Here is a 27,091-nt window from a genome sequence, read left to right as displayed (position 1 = left end):
AGCTACACTAGCCAGGACCCAACAGTGTATGTTTATCTCAGACATTATATCTTTCATCTCTAGAAGTTCAGTTTACACCTTTTAAAAATATTTGCCATGCTGCTCCCTTCACATGGTTGTTTCCCTGTTGTGTCTTGAACATACAGAATATAGTTGTAAATATGCTTCATTGTTCTTGCCTACTAATTCTGTCATCTGAGACATTCCTGAATTGCTGATTGACTCTTTTCTCTCTGTATGGGTGGTGTTTTCTTGCCTTTTTTAAAAAATGTGTCTGATAAATTTTTTTAAATTGATTTATCACTTTTTTCAGTTGTATTCTACATTGTGTGTCACTAGTTTCAGGTGTGCGACATTGCGGTTAGACAGTCATATACTTTACAAAGTGTTCCTCCTGGTATTTCCACTACCTACCTGGCACCATACATCTCTGTTCATCAGGGATACTGACTTGTATCTGGTAATTTTTTATTGGATGCTAGGTATTTTGCTTTGTTTGATGCTTCTCACATTTACAAAAGCACTCTCAGTCTTTGTTCTTGAGCACAGTCAAGTTACTTGGAAAGAATCTAGCTCTTTTGAAACTCACCTTAAAGCTTTGCTAGGCCAGCTCATAGGAGCCTTTAATGTAGGCCCAAGCTTTTTCCACCACTGAGGCAATTCCCTGCTGAGTGTGCCCCCTAGTGCTCTTTGTATTGCAAGTTTTTCTGCCCTGGTGGAAACACCAACCATTTCCAGCCTTTTGTGAGCCCTGGAGATTGTCTGGCCACCTCCTTTTGTATGGTTGCTTTTCTAGTTTTAATCACATAAAAGGTAACTTCAGGTAACTTTTCCACAAGCATGCTCTGATCAATATTCAGTTGGAGACTAAGAGGAGACACTTTGTCCCCAAACTCTCATTTCTATCTGTCCTGTTCAGGGATACTGTCAGACTTTACTCGCACTCTTACTTCCAGTTCTCCGTCCTGGAAACTCTGTCTAGATTATAAAGGGGACATTAACAATACAGGTATACCTTGTTTCCTTGCACTTCATTTTATTGCACTTCACACATATTCTCTTTTTACAAATCAAAGGTTGTTGGCAACCCTGCATCATTTTTCCAACAGCATTTGGTCACATTTTTTACTTAAATGGAGTGTTGTTCTCATAATGTTTCAAACTTTGTCATCATTATAATTTATGTTATGGTATCTGTCATTGTTTTCAGGTGCCAGGAACTGTGTCCATCTAAGACAGGGAACTTGATAAATGTTGTGTGTGTCCTGACTTCTCCTCTGACCAGTCTTTCCCCTCTTTCTACTTCTTCTTGGGCTTTTCTATTCCCCAAGATACAACAGTGTTGAAGTTAGGCAATTAATAACCCTACAATGGCCTCTGAGTGTTTACGTGAAAGGCAGAATCAGGTGTCTCACTTTAATTCAAAAGCTAAGAAATGTTTAGACTTCATGAGGAGGATATATGGAAAGTCAGGTCAGGCTGAAAGCTAGGCCTGTTGCACCAAATGCTTAGCCACGTTGTGAATGCAAAAAAAAAGTTCTTGGAGGAAATTAAAAGTGCTGCTTCAGGGAACAAATGATAAGAATGTAAAACAGCCTTATTATTGATACAGGAAAAGTTTTAATGTTTGGGATAAAAGATCAGACTAGCTACAACATTCCACATAAGCCAAAACCTAACTTTTCTTCAATTTAATGTGGCTGTGAGAGGTGAGAAAGCTGCAGAAGGGAAGTTTGAAGCTAGCAGAGGTTGGCTCCTGACATTTAAGGAAAGAAGCTGTCTTCATCACATGAAAGTGCAAGGTGAAGCAGCCAATGCTGATGTGGGTGCTGCAGCAGGTGATCCAGAAGTTCTAGCTGAGAAAATTAATGAGGTGGCTATAGCACTACATTGGAAAAAGGTGCCATGTAGGACTTTCATAGCTGGAGAGAAGAAATCAATGCCTGGTCTCAAAGCTTCAAAGGAAAGGCTGGTGCATGTTAGCACCTAATACAGCTGTTGACTTGAAGATGAAGCCAGTGCTTATTTACCAATCCAAAAACCATAAGGCCCTTAAGAATTATAGCAAATCTACTCTATCTGTGCTCTATAAATGAAACAACAAAGCCTAGATAATAATACATCTGTTTGTAAATGGTTTGCTAAATATTTTAAGCCTGCTGTTGAGATCTGCTCAGAAAAAAGATACCCTTGAAAATATTACTGCTCATTGACAATGCACCTGGTCACCAAAGAGCTCTGATGGAAATTAATGTTGTTTTCATGCCTGTTAACAAAACATCTGTTCTTCAGCCCTGGCTGGTGTAGCTCAGTGGATTGAGCGCAGGTCTGAGAACCACGCGATTGCGGTTTGATTCCCAGTCAGGACACATGCCTGGGTTGCAGGCCAGTTCCCAGCAGGGGACTCATGAGAGGCAACCATACATTGATATTCTCTTCTTCTCTCCTTCTCTTCCTCTCTAAAGATAAATAAATACAATCTTAAAAAAAAACATCTATTCTTCAGTCCATGGATCAAGCAGTAATTTTGACTTTCAAGTTTTATTATTTAAGAAATACATTTTATAAGGCTGTAGCTACCATAGTGATTTCTGATGGATCTGGGTAAAGTAAATTCTGTAAGGATTCACAAATCTAGATATCATTAAGAGCAGTCATGATTAATAGGAAGAGGACAAAATATCAACATTAATAGGAATTTGGAAGAAGTTGTTTCCAGCACTCCTCGATGACATTGATTGGTTTCAAGACTTCAGTGGAAGAGTAACTGCAGATATAGTGGAAATGGAAAGGAAACAGAATCAGAAGTTGAGTCTGAAGATGTGACCGAATTGCCGCAATCTCATGATATAACTTCAGTGGCTGAGGAGCTGCCTGTCATGGGTGAGCAAAGGTGTTGTCTTGAGATGGAATCTGCTCCTGGTGAAGATTGAAATGAACCAAAGGATTTAGAAAATTATGTAAACTTAGTTGATAAAGGAACAGCAGGACTCAAGAGAATTGACTTAAATTTTGAAAGAAGTTTTGCTGTGGGTTTAATGTGGGTAAAATAGCATTGCATGCTACAGAGAAATTATTTGTGAAAGGAAGAGTCAAGCGATGGGGCGGACTTCACTGTTGCCTTATTTTATGAAATCGCCGCAGCCACGTTAACCTTCGGCAGCTGCCACCCTGATCGGCCAGTGGTCATCAGCGTCGAGGCAGGACCCCCACCAGCAGAAAGATCACAACTTGCTGAAAGTTCAGAGATTGTTAGCATTTTTTAGCAATAAGATATTCTAAATTACGGTATGTAGCCTTGATTGGTGTGGCTTCAGTGGATTGGTCATCTTCCCATAAACCAAAAGGTCACCAGTTCAGTTTTCAGTCAGAGCAGGTATCTGGATTGAGGGCCAAGTCCCCATTTGGGGGCATGTGAGAGGCAACAGATCAATGTTTCTCTCCCTCTTTTTCTCCCTTCCTCTGTGTCTAAAAATAAATAAAATCTTTAAAAATATTAATAAAATATGTACATTTTTTAGACATAATGCTTTTGCACACTTAATAGACTACAGTATAGTATAAACACAGCTTCTGTATCCACTGGGAAACCAAAAAATTCACAACTCGCATTATTATAATACTCACTTTACTGCAGTGGTCTGGTAGCAGACCTGCAATATTTCTGAGATAATGCCTGTACTCACTTCCTTTGCTTCCCCTCTTTGATGCATTGCTATCCTCACTGCCTTTTGTCTGCTGCCTGAAAACTCTTGTTCCATATTTCCCCCAGATTTTTAGTCACTTAAAATGAGAGGTTACTGCCGTCCCTATTATTCCATTTTTGCCAGAAGTAGATGTTCAGACTATGCAATCTTAACTATATACTACAGGGCCTTTCACACACACACACACACACACACACACAACCAAAGTGGAGCACAACAGAAGGTTTTTAGGGGCAGAGACTATTGCCTGGGGTCAGTCCCTTAAGACGGAACAGCACTAAAATGAAAAGAGAACCAACTGTATGGGAAAACATATTTTCCAATGATACCTCAGAAAAGGGTTTGCTCTCCAAAATATATAGAGACCTCACATTTCTCCACTCCAGAAAGACAAACAACCCAATTAAAAAATGGGCAAAGGTCCTGAACAGACACTTCTCCAAGGAGGACATACAAAGAGCCCAGAGACATATGAAAAGATGCTCAGCATCACCAGCCATCAGTGAGATGCAAATTAAAACCACAATGAGATACCACTTCACACTGGTGAGAATGGCCATCGTAGACAAATCAACAAGCAACAAGTGTTGGAGAAGTTGTGGAGAAAAGGGAACCCTAGTGCACTGTTGGTGGGAATGCAGACTGGTGCAGCCACTGTGTAAAATAGTATGGAATTTCCTCAGAAAATGAAAAATGGAACTGCCTTTTGACCCGGCAGTTCCACTGCTGGGATTATACCCTAGGAACAATGAAACGCCAATCCAAAAGAATCTATGCTCCCCTGTGTTCGCAGCAGCACAATTTACAATAGCCGAGTGCTAGAAGCCACCTAGGTGCCCATCAGTAAATGAGTGGATCAAAAAACTGTGGTACATTTACACGATGGAATACTACGCAGTAGAAAGAAGGAGCTCCTACCTTTTGTGACAGTATGGGTGGAACTGAAGAGCATTATGCTAAGTGAAATTAACTAGGTGGTGAAAGACAAATACCATATGATCTTGCCTGTAAGTGGAACCTAATCAACAACAAAAACAAAACAAGTGAACAAAATATAACCAGAGTCACTGAAATTAAAAACAAACTGGTAGTAACCAGAGGGGAGATGGGAAGGGATAATGAGGGGAAAGGGGAAAGGGTTTTCAGGAATATCTCTCTATAAAGGACACATGGACAAAATCAAAGGGTGGTAGGATCAAGGGTGAGAAGTGGGGATGGTTGGGGTTGGGGGAAAATGGAGACAACTGTACTTAAACAATAATTTTTAAAAGGTGGATAAACAAATAAATAAATTGTCCTCCACTCCCCTGCACTTTTATATATTCTCTGAAAGTTCCTAGTATGAGAATAACATTCTTCTATTACAGTGGGGTAAGAAAATGTAGTGACAGTCAGATATCCTTCAATATCTGTTTTTCCTTTTTTTTACTAGTAAGAGAACCCCTGTCTGCCAGTGAAATGTCGTGTTCAGCTTCTGTGCATGTCCTTAGAACACAGGGAGCACCTTCTCTGTTCCCTCCTCCTTTCTTCTAGTTGGAGTTGGGATGTGGATATGGCTTGAGCAGCCGCCGGGGCCCTGAGAAGGAGGCCCGGTGCTGCAGCAGAGCAGCAAGGTGGCCAGTGTCTGGGTCCTTCATGTGATGTTGTGAAGCCACGTACCACATACTTGTTCTTCGTGCCTTTGAAATGTTTTGTTGGCAAAAGAAAAACAAACCTGTCTTATTTCAGTCATTGCTGTCTTGAATATTCTTAATCCATTCTTCATGGAGGCTGCCCTCACTGATTCGGTGTGGGAGGGGAGAGAAAGGGAAGGCAGGCACCGTGCGAGAGTCACGTACTGGTCAGGGATCGTGTTTTTCATATACCTCACCCATGCCTCTAAGTTCTTACGTTATTTTGAGAGCATGTTGCAGTTTAGAAAACATCATGTGATGCTGTCAGCATCTGTTAGTTGGCTAGAACAGAGGATATGGTCCAAAAAGAGAAAACCAAACCTTGAATGATGCAATGAACACTCAGTGAGTTAATGGGAAAGGTGGAATGAAGCTCTAGTCTTCTGCACCGAATCCAGTGCATTATCTTAGGTTATGATTTTTTTTTAACAAATCACTTATTTTTGATGGATTTTTCTGTAGGATGGTGGGGTAGGAAACATTTAAAGCAGCCACTAGATCCTGATTGTTTTATTTGTAATTCCAGCAACAGAGTGAACCATGCAAAACGAGGACAGGAAGACAAGAAGATGGAAAAACTGTAGACCGTGTATAGCAGACAACTGTAACCATGAATGCTATGTCACCTACATCACTGGCTTGTACAGCCTCGAGTGGGAAATCAAACCAGAGAAAAGAAGTAGACGTGCACTCTGCTGCTGCTCTTTGGTACAGAGAGATGGGGAGGATATGGACCACACTTCCCGACATGTGGGGAGCACAGGCTGGTCCCTGCCGCCATGAGGGCTCTGTAGTCTCCAGAATGGGGCGAGCCTGGGCTCTGGTTCTCCCATGAAAGGTCTGCCACAATTCTGGAGCCGAAGTTAACCTTACTGAAACGTGTGCCTGTTTTCTTCTTTTTCTTTGACTTTTATTCTTCACTTGCCTCTTCCTTACTACCTCTTTTATATCATTCATTTTTCATTCACTTACTTTTGTTTTTCACTCAGTGAACCTTAAAGAAAAGAGCTTTATTACTGTGGAATCTTGGGCAGGTTAGTTAATATTCTGGTGCTTTAGATTCCTCCTTAGAATAATGGAAGTAATAATAATAGGATGCACCAGTAAGGTTTGTTTTGAGGATAGAAGAGGTGATATGAAGAAAACACTTAGAATTGGGCCTGGCACATAATTAGCACTCAATAACTGTTAGCTGTTGTTACTATTTTTGGAGTTAGCAAGTTGTGGAAGTGATCTTCCACATACAGAAATAATGGTGCAGGAGTTTCTAAGTGGAGGGAATAATGTGGTCAGAAGTCCAGGGATAGAGAAGCACAGTGGTGTGGTTAGGGAAAAACAGGTATACAGGGTTGAATTTAGTGACATGTAAGTTAATAAATGGTTGGAAAGGAATATTTTAATCAAATTATGAGGCATCTTTATGTCACACTAAAGTATTTAAACTTTATCCTATAAAAAATGGGGAGCCTTTAAAATTTTCTGAGAAAGAGTGACAGTAATAAAAGCAAAATAAGGAAATGTATTTATTCAATAAAAACAATTTTATTAAACACTATGTTCAACAGTGACTAAGCTAAGGCACCTGCCCCCTCCCTGCATGTTACATTCTAGTGGGATGTTAGGTAATAAACAATAAGTGAAGAATAAATGATTTCAGATAGTAGTAAATGCTTTGAGGGCAATAAATAGAAGAAATTTAAACAATGTTCTAGAAACGGGGAAGGGAGCAAGATTAGAGGAGATCTCTTAGAAGGAGGGGAATGTGAGCCTTCCCCTCAGTGACGAGGTAGAACCCACCGTGTGTATGTCTGGGGGCAAAAGTCTTCCAGGCAGAAGAACCAGGAAGTACAAAGCTCTTGGTGGAAACAGATTAGGTTATGTTCTAGAAACTTGAGAGAAGGTCAGTGTGGCTGCAGTTCAGAAATGGAGTCAGTGTGTAAAGTGGGGTGAGGTCAAGGGTGGGCCAGGCTTGATCACGTAGGACCTTGTGGGCCACGGCGGGCAGGTTGGATGGTATTCTAGGACAACGGGGAGCTCGGGGAGGGTTGTGAGCAGCGGAGGGACATTATCTGATACATGTTCTTAAAAGTTCACCCAAGTTTTATGTGAAGAGTAAGACCTGAGTCAAATCCTGCACTCTTCATCCTCTGACCCTCAGAAGTGGGAGTTCAGTGAGTACCTGCTTCCTGTAACATCTCTCCTCTCTCTAGAATAGCCTTCCTGTGTTTTCTGTTTTATTTCTTCATCCTTATTCTTCACAATAACCCCATGGTTGAGGCAGAGTGGGGATCACTGTACTCATTTTTAACAGAATAAAGGCAGTGTCCCTAAGAGATGGATTTCTTACTACCATGATAGAGACGTGTTAGGATTATAACTGAGGTAGCAGCCCAAACCTAATGTTTCAGGAAGGGTTTGGCAACCTCTGGCATGGCTGGTGTGTGTTGTCATTTTTAGCGTAGGGGGTTGCCTTCAAGGCTCAGTTTGAATATCCATCCTGCTTTTGGGTTCATAGATCTGGTCGGTACCCTGCTACTTGTCCTTGTGACTGAGTCAATTATTTTACCCCATTGAGCTTTAGTGCTTTCTTATGCAGAATAACATTAACAATACCTAATATAAAATGGCTATACTGAGAAATATATAAAATGAAAGTAGTTTGTCAAGTCCCTAGCATTGTAGTAGCACAAAATAGCTACTCAAAAAAGGGGGGCTTATTCCCTAACCTACTTATGGCCCCTCCAGGTGTGAATAAATGACTACTTGAACTGATGAACAGTGAGTTAATGAATTACTCAGTGAATGAGTCCTATAATTCCATTTTAGTGTGATAAATGTTACAGTAGCTTATACACAGTCCCATAGGGGTAAGAAGAATACAGTGTTCAGTGCAGCCCGGGGAGAGTCATGCATGGCACTGTGACTGCACAGACCTTTGGCAGGTGTACACAGGCACCACTTAGGTAACACGGATCAATGGAGTTAAATATTACTTCCTTTTTTCTCTTCCCAGAGAGAGCAGTTATTTTACCCATTTTTGGTTATTGCATTTTGCATGTCTGTGGTTTTGCTGTTGGTGTGGATAGAGACCTCAAATGAGTATAATGGCTTTGACTGGTGAGTTTCACTTTTTGTATTTTCATTTGTGAAAGGGCTCTGTGGTCTGATAGCCACCTGGATCCTACCCCAGGATCCAATGGCATAACAGGGAGGGTGGACAGATTGGGCTTTCCACACCTGGTGCATGAGAGTCCTGACCCGGGGCAGAGTGAGGATGCCCGCACCCTCACCTGCGGTACTTCCCGTCCACTTGTGCTCCTCTCCCACTTAGACCAAGTCTGGTTTAGTGGGATGTTTCTTTGTTCTTCCAGTGTTTGCAGCCCTATTCCTCAGTCTTTCTGTCTGGGTTCCTGATGCTTATACCAGTTGCCCTTCATGATTTCTTTCAGTGAACACTGATGTTTCTGTTAAACCTCCAGCCCCTCCAAGCACAGCCAGCATTTGAGTGGAGAAAATCAGAAAAACAAGTTGTATACAATGTCAATTAATTAATAAATAACACTAATTATTATTAATTAATAATAATAGTGTCTTTGTGTCACTTTTCAACTTTTGAAAGCATACACCCACTCTTTGAAACAGGTATACCATTTTCTTCCATTCTACAGACGTGGGAATTGAGGCACAGAAAGGTCCCAGAGATGGTCAGTGATAGGAGTTCAGTCCAGGCCAGTGATTCTCAAATATGAACAAGCACCAGAGCTCCCTGGACAGCCTGTTACAACAAAAGCTCTGGGCCTCCCACCCAACACCCATGACTTGGCAAGTCTGGGGTGGTTCCCAAGAATGTGGGTTTGTAACACATTACTGAATTCATTTATTCTAGCAGTTCTGTGGTGGAATAATTAGGATTTTCTGTATGTACTATCATGTCATGTGCAAATAGTTACAGTTTTACCTCTTTCCAATTTGGATGCCTTTTATTCCTCTTTCCTACCTAATTGCTCTGGCTGGGACTTCTAATAGTATGTTAAATAATAGTGGCAAGAGTGGGCACACATTCTTGTTCCTGATCTCATAGGAAAAAGTTTTATCTCTTCATCATTGAATATGCTATTAGCTGAGGGTTTGCCCTCAGTTTGTTGAGATGTAATTGACATACAACATTATATAAATTTAAGGTATACCACATAATGTTTTGATATATGTATATATTACAAAATGGTCATCACAATAAATTTAGTTAAAGATCCAAATTTTTATCACCTCATAAAGCTCCAAATTTTTTCTTTATAAATGATAACTTTTCAGATCTACTCTCTTGGCAACACTCAAATATAATATATAGTATTAACTATAGTCACCATGTTAAATATTTTATTCCTAGAGCATATTTATCTTATAATTAGAAGTTGTACCTGGTTTTTTATAATTAAAAAATTTTTTATTTATTTATCTTTAGAGAGGAAGGGAAGGAGAGAGGGAGAGAAATATCAATGTATGGTTGCCTCTCATGTGTCCCCTGTTGGGAACTGGCCTACAACCCAGGCATGTGCCCTGACTGGGAATTGAACCATGGTTATTTGGTTCACAGGCCCATGCTCAATCCACTGAGGTACACCAGCCAGGGCCCTCGTTTTTTTTTTATCCTCACCCAAGGATATGCTTATTGACTTAGGAAGAGAGAGGAAGAGAGAGATAGAAACATTGATGTGAGGAATACAATTGGTTGCCTCCCATACACACCCTGACTGGTGATCAAACCCCTAGCCTAGGTATGTGCCCTGACTAGGGACCAAACCCACAACACTTTGGTATATGGTACAACACTCCAACCAACTGAGCCAGCCAGCCAGGGTTAGATATATGAGGTCTGTCCAGATAATGTCCAGTCATTGCTAATGTAACAAGAACAATTTGCATGACATCAATGTAAGCTCACAACCAAGGAGAGTAGACTGTAATGAGCATGTGTGAACAATAATGACTTCACTGTACTAGTCAGTTTGGGTGGTAGACACTGTTGAGTGAGCGTGTGTACTGTGTGGCAGTCACATTCCAAATGACCGAGCAAGTAGAGCAATGAACCTGCATCAAATTTTGTGTTAAATATTCCTTCACAAAAACTATTCAGATGATTCAGAAGGCTTTCAGGGGTGATGCAATGAATGCAGCATAAATAAAAGTGTGGCACAAGTGCTTCAAAGATGGTCAAGAATCTGTTGAAAGGGATCCAAGTTCTGGAAGACCTGCAACAAGAAGAACACTTCAGAATTTTGAACATGTACTGGTTGCAGTCAACAAAAAACTGACCATTGTGAGAACTAGAGGCTGATCTGGGGATTCCAAAAACTACTGTGTCCGAGATTTTGATGTGGAATCTTGGTGTAAAATGTGTCACGGCAGAATTCATTCTGTGGCTTCCACTATCAGAGCAGAAGGAGAATTGTGCTGCAGTTGCTAATGACTTGATTCAAACCACTACAAATGAACTAGATTTCCTCAAGAAGGCCGTAGCCAGAGATGGATGGTGGGTTTATGACTATGATCCAGAAACAAAGGCCCATTCATTCCAATCGAAGTCACCTGGTTTTTCCATGCCCAAAGAAGGCATGGCAAAGTTGCAAGAAGATCAAGACCATGTTAACTGATTTTTGATTGGGAAAATGTTGTCCATCATGAATATGCCCCACCAGGCCAAACAATTAATAAGGAGTACTGCCTCAGTGTTCTTTGCCGGTTGAGAGCTGCAATATGATGAAAATGGTGTAGGTATGGGCAACTGGGATTGTCGTGCTAGCTCATGCATCACCTCTACTGCAGTTTTTCCAGAAACCAAATTACCAAGGTGACTCGATGCCCCCTACAGCCCAGATTTGGCACTGTGACTTCTGGCTTTTCCCAAAACAAAGATCCCTTTTGAAAGTGAATAGATTTCAGACCCTCAGGAAAATACAGAGGGGCAGCTGATGGTGATTCCAACAAAGGATTTTGCCGAGGGTTTTGAGCAGTGGAATTGCTGCTGGGAGAACTGTGAGATGTTCCCTGGTGCCTAGTTTGAAGGGGACTGAGACATCGTTGCCCTGTGTATGATGTTTCCTGTATCTTGTATATTCTTCAATAAATGTCTCTATTTTTCTTAGTTGGATAGCTGGATACTTTCTGGACAATGATACTTTCATACATATTTTAGCCACATATAAGGGGATATATATATACAAATTTTCTTCTATTCCTCTACCATTGAAAATAAAGTGTGTTAGTAGTATTATTTAATCTTATATAGTGTACTTAGATCAGAGATTTAAACATTACCTAGTATTCACTTATCAGAGTAGATATAACAGCCTTACACAGACTTCCCTGGCAGCTTCCGTGATAAAATAAGTTCTAATCCCTGTGATAAATTCATTTCTGATTGATCACAAACCAATAAAATATTTTTAGTCATTTTGAAAAGTTCTCACCCACTATCTTTTCAAATATTGCCTTTACCTTATTTTCTGTTGACATTGGTAATGAATTCTGTACCCTCTTTTGGAGAGAGGGGTGTTGTGGTTGTGGTTGTGTGACAGGGAATTGCGTGCTGGCAGCCAGAGAGGAAGGAGGACTACTGGAGCTGTGTACAGACATCAGGTGGCTAGAGGGGAAGGTGGTAGTGCACTGGCTGGGGCCGCTTAGCTAGACTGAAGCTGTACTTCCCAGGATTCCATTCTCACTACGGGATTGGGTTAGGGTTAGTCACAAGAGAAACTCGCAGAAAATTTGGAAGTGGGGAGTGAATCAGAAACCTTTTTTTTCTTTCTCACTCCGAAGACCAGTGGTGGTGGGCCCAGGCATTGCAGCAGCCCTGGTGCAATGTCAGTGTCTGGTATTTCAATTAGTGGGCACCGAGCGGCACCTGTGCCTGCATTCTCCCTGCTCCTGCCAGATCTTCAGGTTCTCCGTGTCCTAGGCCAGATAAGTTGCAGCTCAGTGGTGAAAGGTACCAGGTTCTCCTGCAGGTCACCCTTATCATCAAGTTTGGAGTCAGTGTGTTATGACTTTGTTAAATTAACGTTTGTTAACTGGAGCACAGAGTGCTGGATGGTGATTCCAGGCTACAAAAAGGGCGTTTAGGTGGTTAAACAGCAGATCAGAAGAAAAATTGAAACTGAGATATTTATCGCTTGTAAGTAGTGGGCAAAGTTCACAGTGTGCCATGAGGGGCTGCATAGGGAGGTCAGGGAGAGTGCAGAGAAAGGCAGGACCTGGGGCACGTGCCTTTATTATGGTTCATGTCTGTAGTGCTTCTGGGTTCCTGGGTTAGGGCCAGATTGGCCAATTCAAACTAAAAGAGTAGGGTTGTGTTTATCCCCATGCGGGTCTTACCCAGGGCGCATAAGGCATACAGGTTCTGGGAAGCAGGGGAGACTATTGGGCACAAGTCATTTCAGAAGCTTATTTGCTGTGACTCTTGTCTCTGAGGCAGAATAAGGGATCTAGTGTCAGTTTAAGGTCCTTGCTGGCTGCTTGGCCCCCGAAAATGAATGCTTAGACAGCAACACCGTGGGAGTAGCTTAGCTAAACTCCGCGTGGCGATAGACAGGCACAGGTTTCATGGTTTGTGTGTGTTCTCATGGGTTCCAGTGGGCCCTCATGCTTCTGGGTCCAGGTCATCTTCATGGTTTTCCATACTCCCGTGGGTCATGTTCAGTTTTCTTCCCCAACAGCTGGCCTGTCTGATGTCTAGCAACTTTAGGCCAAGTATTGAAAATAGATGTAACAGCCTTACATAGCCTTCTTTGGCAGCTTCTATCTAGCATAAAGTCTGATTCCTCCAATCAATTAATTTCTGAGTGATCTCAAACCAATACATTATTTTTTGTCATTTTGGAAAAGTTCTCAGGCATTACCTTTTCACAAATTTATTGCTTTTACCCTATTTTCTATTGCCTCTATTTTTGAGATTTCAACTTTATGTCTATTAGACCTTTTCTCTTTACCCCCTAAGTGTCTCAGACTTTCTCTTCTGTATTTTTCATATTTTTTCATGTGTCTTTGTTTCATTCTTGATTTTTTTAACCTTTTGTTTAACAAATCTTTTGGCTTTGTCCTACCTGCTATGAAATCCATTCACTGAGTTCTTAATAGTTATTGCTACTTGTATTTTCCGTTCTAAAATTCTTAATTGATCCTGTGTTTAGTAACTCTCTCCTGAAATTCTAATTTTGTCCCAGTCTAAACATTATTCCAAAAATTTATTTATTGATTTTAAAGAGAAGAAAGGAGAGAAAGGGAGAGACAGACAGACATCAGTTTGTTGTTCCACCTATTTCATTCACTCGTTGGTTGCTTCTTGTTTGTGCTCTGACCAGGGATCAAACCTGCAGCCTTGGCGTGTCAGGACTATGCTCTAAGCAACTAAGCTACCTAGCCAGGGCCAGTCTGAACATTTTAAGGACAGTTATTTAGAAGTCTGTGTGTGATACCTCTATTCTCTAGATTTGCTGAAGATCTTTTTATGTTGTCCATTTCTTCTTTTGGCATTCAGTAATGTGGTCTGCTCACCTAGCATGTCTGACTGTTTTTGCTTGAGTACCAGACATTGTATATAAGAAGTTATATAAGTCATGTGAGACCTTGAATTGTACTCTGTCCTCTCTGAGTTACTCTGACAGGTAACTAACTAGGGGTATTAGCAAATTCTGTTCACCCTAACCCAATGTCACATACCTGGTCTGGAGCTAGGATTCAGTTCCCAGAAGCAGTCAGTTTCCAATTTGTGCTTATTCCCGGGTGGTAGCCCTGGAAGATCCCAAATCAAAGTGTATAGCGTTTACCAGATTATCATTATTCTCCTTTTTATTCTTATTGCTGCAAGATGTAGGAAGCCCTCCTCCCTGTCTCAGCCACTTCTTCTGAAGAAAAATCACTCCAAATGTCAAGTTATGTCTTTGGATTTCTTCTCTTATTTAGCTCTTGGCCCCATAGTTCCTCACATAGAGCCTTCATTTAGATTTTTTTTAAAGGTATCATTCAGTTTTTATAGTAGTTCTCCTTAGCAAGAGAGAGGTGGAGCAGGTTTTTTACAGTGTGACCGTCACTCCTCCTCCCCCCAGGCATGTTGTGGAGTTAGACTTGTCTCCCTATTCCGTGCTACGTGGAGGTTCCCAATGCCTCGCTACAATGTGTCTTTTCTTTCTCAGAGTTACTGTCAGCTGACAGTGGGTGCTGATAGAAAGCACTGTGGCATGTAGGCTGTGTGTTTTGAGAAGATGCAAGACAGCCGTGTCTTTCAGCGATGGGAAGGAGGGGAGCGGTCCTGGAGGATTTCTTTATGTGTTAGTGCAGCGAGTGTGGATTTAGATTGAGGAGGTTGCCCCAAGAATGGGGTCTCAGTTGAATGAGAACACCTTCATCCAGTAGGGGAGTATGATTATGCTGCCGGAGGGATGTAAAGTCGTGGCCAAGAGCAGGGAGAAAACTGCTTGGAGATGGATATGTGGAGTGAGCCTGTCATTCAGATGTCAGCAGCTGTGTGTCTCCAGTCTGAAAAAGGGGTAGCTGGGAAAGACTTCTTTAATCCCACTCATGTATCTGCATTTGTTTAAACGACTTTTCATTCTCTGTACTTCCCCTCGTTGCCCCACCACTGCCATCAGAAAGTGAGTGCAGATGAAGTGGAAAATAGAGAGAGAGAAAAAAATTACTGTTCTTCCTTTGCTTGTATTTTCACATCAGGTGGGTGAGCAAGTGCTTCACCTGAGTTTGGTGAGTGAGTTTTGAGCTGAACTAAACTAATAATAATATTTCTGTGTGAGTGAATATGTAAAAGAAGCCCTTTTATATAGAAAGGGAGTGAAAAAATCTAATATGGCCAGAGAAATGATTAGAAATGGTAGAGGAACTCTTAAATGGTAGACCTTACCTTCCTTTGTGACTGAGAAAGCAAAGTGATTACCACTACTTGCTTAAGCTGTTTATTTCTTTGGCTATTGAACATCCTTTTTCTATCCCCTTGTTTCATAGCCCATTTTAGGGTTCACTCAATATTGTTGTTATAGGCACCCACACCTTTACATTAGCAGTACCTTTGGCTGTATCTAGACTGCTATTAAGTTCATCTTTCATGTTCTTCAAGATATCTGTTTTATTCTTTTGATACTCACCATGCTTGCATTAAAATATCCTATTTCTATTATTTGGATGTGAGCCTTTTTCTGATTTCTCTGAATATCTTAAATATTTTTATTTTGTGGTTCTGTTCTGATAGTTCTATTAGTAATATTGAGTTGGGTGCAATTGATTCTATTTATTGACTTATTTGGTTCATTTGTCGGCACTCTGTTTTTCGGTTCCCGATTGGAGACGCACATCCCACAGAGCGCTCTCGTCAGTGTCTTGGTCTGGGATGCTCCCGCCGGGGTGGCTGCTTGTCCGTTTGTCCTTGGTTTGTCTTACAACCCTGACCAAAGAGAATTTCTTTTCTTATTTTTAATGTGGTTGTATGTTCACTAACTTATATGTTATATCTTTAAAATATAATTTCTCTGGGTATTATGTGGAAAGGAGGAAATTTCTGTTCTCTTGAAATGAAGAGTCTAAACTTTTTGACATATATCTAGACCAAGTATAACATTGCTTCTCTTAGTAAATCATTATTAGTTTTCTCCCATAAGCTACTTTGGGAAAAGGACAGACCAGGACCATTTTAATGGTCCAAATCTCCTACAGAAGAGAGTAATTAACGTGGTGGCTGTGGTGGCATTTATGTAGGAAAACACACAGGCGCAGGAACAAAGAACTGCCAAGCTGGAGAGCACTAGCGTAGTAAGGTGGTGAACTTTTGGATGACTTTACTTTTTTGTCATTTCAGAATTTCTCTAGTATCATATTAATTTCTAAAGAGGACATAATTTTTGAATATGTATTCTCAATAACATTTAAAAAATCATACCACTTAATCAGACTCTTATTAAAGTTCCCAGGTGCTTATACAACAAAGTTAAAACTCCTCACTAATTATCCCCGAAGCTATTCACAGATGTGTTCCCAAAATGCTTCTCTTACTATCTCCTTTAGTTTTCTTATGTCATGTGTAATCCAGCCTTGCCCACCATCCTTGACATGGATGTACTATTTTCTGCTATATTTTAAGGACTGAAACCTGTTTTTGCAGGGTTGTTTATCTAATTACAAGATGCTGGTTCTTCTGGTCCCTTCTTTTGCTGAGTTTATTTGGAATCCTGGCTGCCTACACTGCATTGCTGTTGGTGAGTAATGTTCCCCATTTCTCCCACCCCCTTCCTGAGTAGCCTCACGAGGTGCTCCTGCTTATCTTATGGTGCTCAATTGGTGGCGGGAGCCCTCAGAACCTAAGATTGCTCTTGTCTAAGCAGAGTTGGGTTTGCACCAACTGCTTGAATTTTAGGCACAGGGGATCATTGAAGAAAAACAGACTTGCGCTGTCAGAGGATGCGTCTTGTCACTTTGACCCTTTGAAAAGTTGGCAGAACACCCTTTTTCTATTCCCCTGTTTCATAGCTTATTTTCTGCTTCACTCAGTATTGCTATTTTAGGCACCCACAGCTTCACATTAGCAGTACCTTTACACATTGAACTAACTCATTTCATTTCCATCTCCTGAGAATCCATCTTTCTGGGTCTGACAAATTAGCTAATTTTTTAAACCTGTTATAACGTGCAACTGCTAGTCTGCTAGTTCAGGTGCAAATTACATTTTAGCAAGTCTTTTGGCAATAGTGACCCTGCTTCTGTCATCACATAGTGGTGTCACATAGGGGTAGATATTCAGACCAGGCCAGAGAAAGGCCCGTGGAGTGGAAAGCTTCCGGGAGGACAACTGTAATCCATCCGAGAAAGTGGGTTCACATCCTGCCAGGCACCTGAAAAGCTATGAGGCTTTTCAGAGGCACCCAGAGGCAGTGTCTTTTAAAGATGGAGATGATTTACTGTGAGGCAGGTACACAGGGAGACTGAAGGCAAGACTCAAATCATTCTCCTGGAAGAAAGGCCTGAGACGAGTCTGAAGGGTCGAGAGCAAGAGGAGGCAATACATTTTCATAAGTTTATGCTTGGAAGGTTTGGTTGGATAATTTGGAGATTTAGGCATATAGGGCAGAGAATATGAGACAGGCGAAGGAGGGCACAGAGGATCTCCAACCTTACAGACTTTGGTGGGAAGAGAGTTTCAAGAGTTCTCTGCACAGACTCAGGTGGGCTCAGCTGGTCTCGGCCAGTGTTCACCAGTTTCAACTGGTCCCTGCTGAGGCACTGGAACAAAGCTTCTGGGGTTTGTTTCCTGTAAAATACTTTAAAAAATTTGGCTAGTGTCCAATGTTTTAGTGTCTGATTCAGTCCAGCCTGATTAGTCTTTGTGAGGCACAAAAAACTTCATTAATGTCTGGTTTTACTCTCCCCTCTCCTTTGACGTTTCCTCAGTCTTGAGGGATGGCGTGGCACGGTGCGGTACCATCTCTGTAGGATGACTCAAGGTCACATTAACCACCAACCTCTTCTAGGGTCAGTTAGCTTTAAGCTGCTCAATAGGATTGGTGGGTTACTTCATAACTTTTAGGAAGTTGGAGTTTTTCAGAGCCCTTTTATACATAGGGCATATATATTTTTCTCTGATTTCATGATTTCTTGTCCCTACTGACTTATTGTCTGATATAAAAGAAGTCAATCCCCAAATCAGTTGTCATTTGCATTTGTTTTTTTGTCTCAATAGAATTTTTTAATCATGGTGTTAGTGATAAATACTGAGTAGACAGAGGTCAGCAAAACAGAACCAGTTTCTGTCTTCATTGAGGGCATTTCAAAGATATTGGTATGAAATGGAAACTTACTATAGTCCCTTAATTCAATGAGTTTAGACTCTAGTAGGGTCACTAAATCATAGACAGAAGTAACTAACACAGGCAGAGCATTTTCATTGTCATTAGAGAGACCTAAGTAAAGTTCTGCATGGATTCTGGAAAAGAGGTGACTTCTGCCAAGAGGATTAAATAAGGCTTCTTGGAAGAGTCGGCACTAGAGTGGGATCATGAAGGGCTGTTGGACTTGGACGTGAGTGTATGCGGGTGGAGAGGAGCATCCCAGGTGAGAGACAGCATGACAAGGTTGGCGAGACAGAACAGTACGGGTGTGACAGTGTAAGAGGGAAAGGCCAGTCTGTTGGGGTGAAGGGTTTGATGAAGAAAAGGGGAACGAGGCTGAAAACATAGGCCTGTGACGGCTTTGGAAGCCTGGAAAGTGAGTCTAAATCTTTGGGCATAAATCAGATTTCCATTTTAGGAAAATTGTCCTAGGAGTTGTGGTGTGGAGGGTGACTATAGGCAGAGAGACAAGTTAGACACTTTTCTTTATGAAGTGGAAAATGCAGATGAATGACGTGGTGTGGGCCGGGCTCCGGCCACTGAATGGGTTGCTTTCACACACAGTAAACGTGAACTGCCGTAGCTGGCTCTTGTGGGGGAATGAGTTCTACTGTCTAATAACCAGTATATTTTAACCAACCCTACTCTACCTTTTCTGCATGCATACAGTGGCAACAACAGGAACAAGAGGGAGAGCTGAGTTCTATTTCCAGCTCTATCTTTGGGTTACTTTTATCTTGGTCAAGTCATATTACTCTTCTCAGACTCAGTTCCTTTTGTTTGAAATGAGAATGATCATATTTAATAAATTGGTAATCTATAGGACTGGGTAAAGAAGAAATAAAATCATATACATAAAATTATTTTGGTAAAAAAGTAAGTGATATATAACCAACTCTTAGTAATATCCTAATCATCTGAGGACTCCAGTTTTCAGTTTCTGTTTCTATGTTAACTTGGTGCCTGCCTAAGTTGACATTGAAATCTAACTAAGACTTATTGACTAAATCCAGCGTTCACAGCTGAGGTTAAGAGTTGTGACAGTGACACTGGTTCCTCAAGAAAGAGCTTTTAAATAACCCTTGGACATGCTGGCCCCTGTCCTCTGTTCTCTCACAAGTGGGTCTAAGTAATAATTCCAGGACTAAGGTCCATCACAGGGAAAAGAAGTTAGAGGAACTTAGGAAGGATGTCACTGCATGGAAAGCACAATAATTAGTTCTTCCTGGGGGTGCTGGCAATAGTTACCAGAGGGGGGGACATTTGAACCTGCTTTGAGAGGTCAGTGGCGTGGGGAGAAAGAGCTTTTGAGGCAGCGGAACAGCGTGGCAAACTCCCAGAGGCTGAAAAGTGCAGGTATGGCGAGAAGTGATGGAAGGGAAAGGCATTTGAATACAGAACAGGGCTGTGGGGCACAACTTGGTGATGTCACAGTAACCTCCATTTTCTTCTTTGCTTTTTCAGGTACTTGGATTTTTGCTGATTTGGGAAGGCTATGAACTCTACCTGCACTGGGGTCATAAGGTGCGACATTTGAATCTTCATGGGGACCTCAGACCAGGACTGAATGTGCTTCTTTGGCACTCACTGTTAATGCAGAGTTGTGCTTTCGTCATTGTTCCCATTAGGAGGAACTGGTCTACTTACTGTGTTTCAACTGAAATCATTAAATTTCTAACAGATAGGACCGATTTTCTGAAGGATCTGAGCATGAACTTTATTTTCCTGACTGCTTTATAAACCTACTCTGTGACTCTCTTCTTCCCGTCCCATTCAAACCTGAGGCCAGCTCCGTTCCTTTCCCAGGCCTATATAGTCACAAGGACATTCCCATTTCAGTCATTGAAAGTTCGTTTTGTTGTGGTAACCCAAACTCCCACTGGGTGACTTTCCCCATCCCCCACTGGTGGAGAGAGCACATTGCCCCATGACCTCTGTCACCACAGGAGGGCGCAGGGGAACAGGAGATGGGATCAGAGAACAGTCCCACAGGGAAGGGCTAGGGGGTGCCTGGGGTTGACCCATCAGGACCAGGTACACACACTCTTGTTGGCCCTCTGCCCCATGGGCTTTTCCTGAGTGTGTTCTCAGAGACCCTCCTGCTGAGCACCTGCTGAGAGTTGACCACAGCTCTCTTGGTGGGGCCAGTGCCTGTCTTCCTATACCCCCCAAATTTGTCTGTTAAGGTCCCTTCACTTGGGGCTTTTTAAGGTACCACCAGCATGACTTCTGTCACAGGATCAGGGTTTGGTCCCCAGGGAGCAGGCCTCAGTGCCCCACCGTCTGTGGACATGCAAGTCATCCCAGCATGGCCACCCCTCGTTTTGTTCTGCCATGTGCTTGTGCGGCTCCACCACAGCCCCTGGCTTTTGTGCAGACCGCTTCAGGCATGGGTTTGACACATTCTTCATGTTGCCTGAAACCTGGGAACACATCAGACTCTGAAGGGTCCCTTTTAAGTTCCATGTACTCGAGACATGTGAACTGGAACTCGAGACTTAATAAGAGTTGTTAATTGCAGGTGGCTGGAGAAAACAGAATTATTAGAACAGATGGAAGCTGGAGTCATAAGGTCTCATAGGGAAAGAATGCAGATTGAGAAGCAAAGAAAACAGGTCTCATGAGATCACCGCCTTTTGTTGAGTTTGGGCACTGTGATCAGTTAGTCATGACAAAGGATGTCTCTGGGGTGAACCGTCTCATTGCTACTTCCCAGGCTTGTAGAAATCCTGCCCGCCGTGGCTCTGTGTCTACATGGCCTCTGCCACAGCAGGACCCTGTCGTCACCTTGAAGTCAGGAAGCCAGTTTCAATGGCAGCATCTCTCAGCTTTCCTCAGGCACAGGGGAGACTCCCTGCAGCATCTGTCATGGATGCTGACGCTTTCCTTACCATGTAGTTCTCAGTGTCCTCTGAGACCCGTCCCCCTGACAGAACGTGACAGGGAGAGGGTAGGCTTATCATGGGTGAGAGCATTCCAGCACACTTTCCTCATTACATCTTTGGGCACTTGCTTCTGTATTACACCGATCTCATCAAGCCTGGGCCACTGTTGAGCCAAGGTTTCCGATAACCAAAGAGACAGTTAGAACCACTTGGAGATGCATAATACCAGGGTTCTGGTAACCTGTTCAGAAGCTCAGTCTAGTAGGTATACTCATATTCAATACATTTTCAAACCAGTGGAGGATAGGCTCATCATATTCGAGAGGAGAGACTGCTGCTGTAGGCAAGGGGGATCCTGTTGGCTTGGAGTTTTAGTTTTAGTGTACTTGGAACAAACCCAGGAGAAAAGGGTTAGCCCCAGGCCTGTACCCCATTCCTCTTCTACTTAGGGGTGCTCAGAGAGGAATGGATCAATCAAAACTCCTTGTAACATGCTAATAACCCAACTTGTTGGGGAACTCATACAAAGATGTTTATTAGCCAAAAAAATGAGAGTCCTTATCCATGAAAATATCTAGCAGAATGTAATCTTATATATTTGAGTTGCTGATTGTGAAAAAACCTGGAATTTATAGATCTGTAGGGTGGGAAGCATGGCTGGCTGGAGTTGTGTAATTAATGGATATCAGATAAGCATGTTTCATAACCACAAAGGCTCCTTCTCTGAAGCAGTGTTTCCACATACTTTGCTCAAACGCACTGTACATTTTAAGTCTAAGACTAGAATGTATCCTAGTACAGAGGAGAAAAGGACTTTTATGAGTCTGTGAATTTGACAGGATCCAATTTCTCCAAAGGAAAATGTTTTCTGAACCTAATTGTTTATATTGTTGAAATCACTAGTTAAGGTTGGTGTTGGGGGAGGTTGCAGAATCATGGGACTCGTGTAAATCTGACTTGACACTTAAACGTTTGTGTTGTGGTGCTTTTAGTTTGCTACTAGGTTGTTTAAGATCTCTGCATCCATGTATGTAAGAGAGAGAGGCCTACACATTCATGTGTGTCTAACAACAGAAATGCAACCTGAGAAATGCATTCTTTGGTGATTTCGTGATTGTGCAATGTCATAGAGTGTGCTTAATAAACCCTAAGTGTTGCTTCTAAGCTACAAACCTGCACAGCATGTTACTATACTGAATGCTGTAGGCAGTTCTGACAGAACGGTTAGTATTTGTGTATCTAAACATAACTAAACATAGAGAGTCCAGCCAAGATAGAGGCATGGGTTGAAACCCTTTGCTTCCTCGCACAACCAAAAGAAGGATAACAACCACTCTAAAATCAATAAACAACCAGAAGTGCCAGAAAATCAAACTGCATGGAACTCCAACAACCAAGAAATTAAAGAAACAGTCAACCAGACCAACCAGACCAGTAAGATGGGCCAGTGGAGTGAACCTGAGGCAAGGCAGTGACCATGCAGGTGGGGCTGACTGGATGGGAAACAGATTTGGAGCTGACCGTGGACTATAGCAGAGGTTGCCACAGTGGGAGAATCTCCCAGTGTCACATGAGCATTTGTACAAAAGGGGGGCTAGAGCCAAGCAGGTGAGCTGCATTGTTCCCTCTCTCTGGCCCCTCCCACACGGCACCCCAGCACAGCAAGGAGGGTTGCCCTGCCCTGGTGAATACCTAAGGTCCCACCCCCTTACAACTTAACAGGTGTGCCAAGATGAAGAAATATGGCCCAAATGAAAGAACAGGGCAAAACTCCAGAAAGAGAGCTAAGCAATGAGGAGATAGCCAACTTATCTGATTGAGAGTTCAAAGCCCTGGTAATCAAAATGCTCACAGAACTCATTGAACTTGGCTGCAAAAATGAAAGTACAAATGAAGGATACCCAAAGTGAAATAAAGCAAAATATTCAGGGAACCAACAGTGACAGGAAGAAAACCAAGACTCAAATCAGTAATTTGGAACAGAAGGAACAAATAAACATCCAACCGGAACAGAATGAAAAAACAAGAATTCAAAAAAAAATGAAGGGAGGCTTAGAAACCTCTGGGACAACTTGAAATGTTCCAATATTCAAATTATAAGGGTGCCAAAAGGAGAACAAGAGCAAGAAATTGAAAACTTATTTGAACAAATAATGAAAGAAAACTTCCTCAATCTGGCAAAGGAAATAGACTTCCAAGAAGTCCAGGAAGCCCAGAGAGTCCCAAAGAAGGTGGACCCAAAGAGGAACACACCAAGGTATATCACGATTAAGTTACCTAAGATTGAAGGTAAAGAGAGAATCTTAAAAGCAGCAAGAGAAAAGGAGAGAGTTGCCTACAAAGGAGTGCCCATAAGACTATCAACTGATTTCTCAAAAGAAACGTTAAAGTGAAGAAGGTGCTGGACATAAGTATTTGAAATCATGAAAGGCAAGGACTTACATCCAAGATTGCTCTATCCAGCAAAGCTATCATTTAGAATGGAAGGGCAGATAAAGTGATTTTCAGATAAGGTCAAGTTAAAGGAGTTCATCATCACCAAGCCCTTATTATATGAAATGTTAAAGGACTTATCTAAGGAAAAGAAGATAAAAAACACGAACAGTAAAAAGACAGTAAACTCACAGTTATTAACAGCCACACCTAAAACAAAAGCAAACTAAGCAAACAACTAGAACAGGAACAGAACTACAGAAAAGGAGATCACATGGAGGGTTAGCAACAGAGGAGTGGGAGAAGGAGAGAAGGAGAAAGGGTACAGAGAATAAGTAGCATAGATGGTAGTTAGAAAGTAGACAGGGGAGGGCAAGAATGGTATGGGAAATGTAGAAAATAAAGAACTTATGACACATGGACATGAACTAAAAGAGGAGAATGTGGGTGGGAGGGGGTGTGCAGGGTGAAGGGCAGCGAAGGGGGAAAGTAGGACAACTATAATAGCATAATCAATAAAATATATAAAAAGTAAAAGCATAAGCCAAAAAAAGATTGGAAATATTTATTTCCTAAATACAAAGGGAAGCAAAAGTAGGTTTACAGTTCTTCATAAAGAAAAAACATGCAGGTTAGTATTATATAATAGCTTTATTAACTCTGTGTTTCACAACTGTAGATCTACATTTGTTCACCCTTGTATTTGGTAAAATTAACCATTCATGCCAGCAAGGCTTTGAGTTATTTTGTGGGAAGGTTTAATTATGGTTCCAGTTACTTAAATAGATACCCAGATTACAGAAAGGAAGGACTAAGCACTCTCTGGAAAGCAGGACAGATGTAAAATAGAAAGACTATACATTTCAAGGAGAAGTTGAAGTTATGTCTACTAGGTCTCAATGTTCTTTGTGAAGTATACAGTGCTCTGGCATGAGGCAGATTCTTTTCATCTGTTAAAAAGATATTTACTGAATGCTTACTATGTGTCAGACATTCTGCAAGGCAGTGAAGGTATGATCATTAATATTTTATTTGATGTCATGAAGCTTACAGTCTGTTGAGAGAACATACATTGCAAAGGTAATTACAAAATATTATATACCTGTGATGGCATGGAGTGGAATAAAAGAAGTAGTGAATATTTGTAATGGTCATTGTTAAAACCGAGTGAGAGATTCCAGAAAACGCTGAGGGCCGAACAGAGGCTGGAGATGATAGTTAGTAAAGGCGTCAGACCACATAGCTGTGTGATTCTTTCCCCAGCCATGNATTTACTGAATGCTTACTATGTGTCAGACATTCTGCAAGGCAGTGAAGGTATGATCATAAATATTTTATTTGATGTCATGAAGCTTACAGTCTGTTGGGAGAACATACATTGCAAAGGTAATTACAAAATATTATATACCTGTGATGGCATGGAGTGGAATAAAAGAAGTAGTGAATATTTGTAATGGTCATTGTTAAAACCGAGTGAGAGATTCCAGAAAACGCTGAGGGCCGAACAGAGGCTGGAGATGATAGTTAGTAAAGGCGTCAGACCACATAGCTGTGTGATTCTTTCCCCAGCCATGCTATACAACAAATACTTGGGAGCAAAGAAGGTAGATGATTGGATTTATCCAACATTGGGGGATTGCAGGATGGTCAGAGTAAAGGATGAGTCAGTGAGGTCCCTGACATTGTGGGGACACATACAATTCCCAAGGACAGTTTTGATCATCAAAGCCTAGTGCCTAGCAGTCAGGAGATCCTGCTTTGTTTCCCCAGATCCTGACTGTGCTAGCGATTGGGATATGCACCTTTTTTATGACGGTTTTATTCAAATTCTGGAACGACCGGTGGCTGACACTGGGGCTCTCACTGAAGGTACGCATCGTCCTGCAGGGCTAGCACTGTTTGTCCAGTGCGGTCAGCCTGACTTTCGGCTTTTTCCCAGATCTTTGCTCCCTACATACACCTGAGCAGCATAACCGTGATGGTTCTCCTTTCCTGGCCTGTGGCCTTCTACTTGGTCCATTGGGAACAAGAAGGTATGTCGTGTGGGTGGAGCCTCATCCTTTCAGCTCTGGCTTTAGCTTGCATAGTCCACTCAGCAAAACACGAGCTTGGTAAATAGCCACTGCTCTGCCCCTTTGGAATTTATTTAGCTTATTACTCAGGCATGTTCCTGTGGTCAAACTCACAAGCCCACATGGCTTGTCAGCACATTTTCCTGACCAAACAGGACAGCTTCTTAAGAGGGATTCTCCTAGGAAAGTAAGAATGGTCTCCATGTTGTTAACACAGTGAGTGTCTGAAATGGAGTGGGGTTAGGGGGAGGGTGGAGGCCACTTTCATTTTATTTGACACAGTGGTGTTACTAGTTCCTCTGTTCTCTTAGATTATGTTCAGACATTACTAGTTTCACTAGTGCACTTATACTAGGTCTGAGATCCCTGGTTGCACTGTAGTAAGGCAACACAGGCCACTGTGAGTCGCTGTCACATTGGGGACTTAGAGCAGGAGGAGAGATGTCTACCCCTGCCACTGGCTTCCTCTCCATTCTTTGCCCTAATATCATGAAAACAAGAGAATCAGAAATTGTTTTGAGGATGACATTATCCCTCAGCACCCTTAATAAGAAACCAGCAGGCTCTTTTTTTCTATGTCTCTTTTCACTCTTGGTTAAACAAGGAGTGTTTGCTTTCTGACTGTACAAGGCTTGAGACAAGAGTGTGACTAGATTGGTAGTGTTGCCATTGTGTGTGTGTGTGTGTGTGTGTGTGTGTGTGTGTGTTGGGTGAATTATTGGAAATGTTTTGGGGCAAGAGTTTTAAGGGGCCAATAATGAACTCTTTCTCATTTCTGAGATTTTAGCTAGATTCAGAAGAAAGAAGATTACACATCAAAGGAGAGAAAGAGTCCAGAGATGTACTAGACTCACAAAGCTGAGAGGTTAGAGCTGCAGATGCGGATTTAAAGTAACCGAAGTAGAGGTGGTAACTTAAAAATGGGCAAATGGGTAAAACCCTCAGAGGTCCCCTTAGAAGTGCTGGGGAATGGCCAGTGATGACAGGCATTGTGGATGAGCAGTGTGTGAGAGAGAGACGGAGAGAAACAAGCAAATGTGGTGTTAGTGTTTATTGAGTACCAGTGTGAGTCGGCACAGGCATATGGACTCTATGAGGCAGACGGGAGCAGCAAGATAGCCCCAGTTTTCAGAATGAAGAAAATGGAGAGCCAGAGAGGTTAAGCAATGTGCCCTTAGTCACACAGTTTGACAGTGGTAGTGTCTGGCTTTGAACTCAGATTTCTCTCAGCAGTGCCCCTTCCTGTGTCCTGCACTGCAGTATATTTGGGGCGTTTAAGGTGGATCTTTACAGGCTTCAGGGCTTTCTCATTACCAGCCATTCTGCCCCTACTCCTGAGAAGGAATTCCCAACCATGCCCTCTCCTTCCTTCCCTTCCCTTCCCACCCCCCTGCGCAGTTCATGTCCTGTAAATTTTCATTCGAATGATATTGCCTCCCC

The 27,091-nt window shown here is 42.0% G+C and overlaps 1 protein-coding gene across 2 annotated transcripts in view; it reads left to right on the top strand.

The window, feature by feature from the left end:
• LOC118991426 (glycerophosphodiester phosphodiesterase domain-containing protein 4-like) overlaps nt 1-27,035 on the top strand; it is a 30,664-nt gene extending 3,629 nt beyond the window's left edge. Inside the window, exons 2-8 of one of the 2 annotated variants that reach the window (XM_037052642.1) lie at nt 5,907-6,088; nt 8,394-8,497; nt 16,542-16,635; nt 19,726-19,785; nt 25,350-25,448; nt 25,519-25,612; nt 26,439-27,035. In XM_037052642.1, the coding sequence (XP_036908537.1) occupies nt 5,921-6,088; nt 8,394-8,497; nt 16,542-16,635; nt 19,726-19,785; nt 25,350-25,448; nt 25,519-25,612; nt 26,439-26,521 (702 nt within the window). In that variant the 5' untranslated portion in view covers nt 5,907-5,920 and the 3' untranslated portion in view covers nt 26,522-27,035. Of the gene's footprint in view, nt 1-5,906; nt 6,089-8,393; nt 8,498-16,541; nt 16,636-19,725; nt 19,786-25,349; nt 25,449-25,518; nt 25,933-26,438 lie in introns of those variants that run through there. The other variant, XM_037052641.1, reaches the window with a different exon arrangement.
• The last annotated feature ends 56 nt before the right edge of the window (nt 27,036-27,091 follow it).

This window comes from Sturnira hondurensis, unplaced genomic scaffold (assembly GCF_014824575.4).
Source record: "Sturnira hondurensis isolate 20B ecotype Veracruz unplaced genomic scaffold, ASM1482457v3 Scaffold0007501, whole genome shotgun sequence".
Lineage (NCBI taxonomy): Eukaryota > Metazoa > Chordata > Mammalia > Chiroptera > Phyllostomidae > Sturnira > Sturnira hondurensis.
Note: the sequence above shows the minus strand (reverse complement) of the source record. Positions and strands in the feature narration are given on the sequence as shown.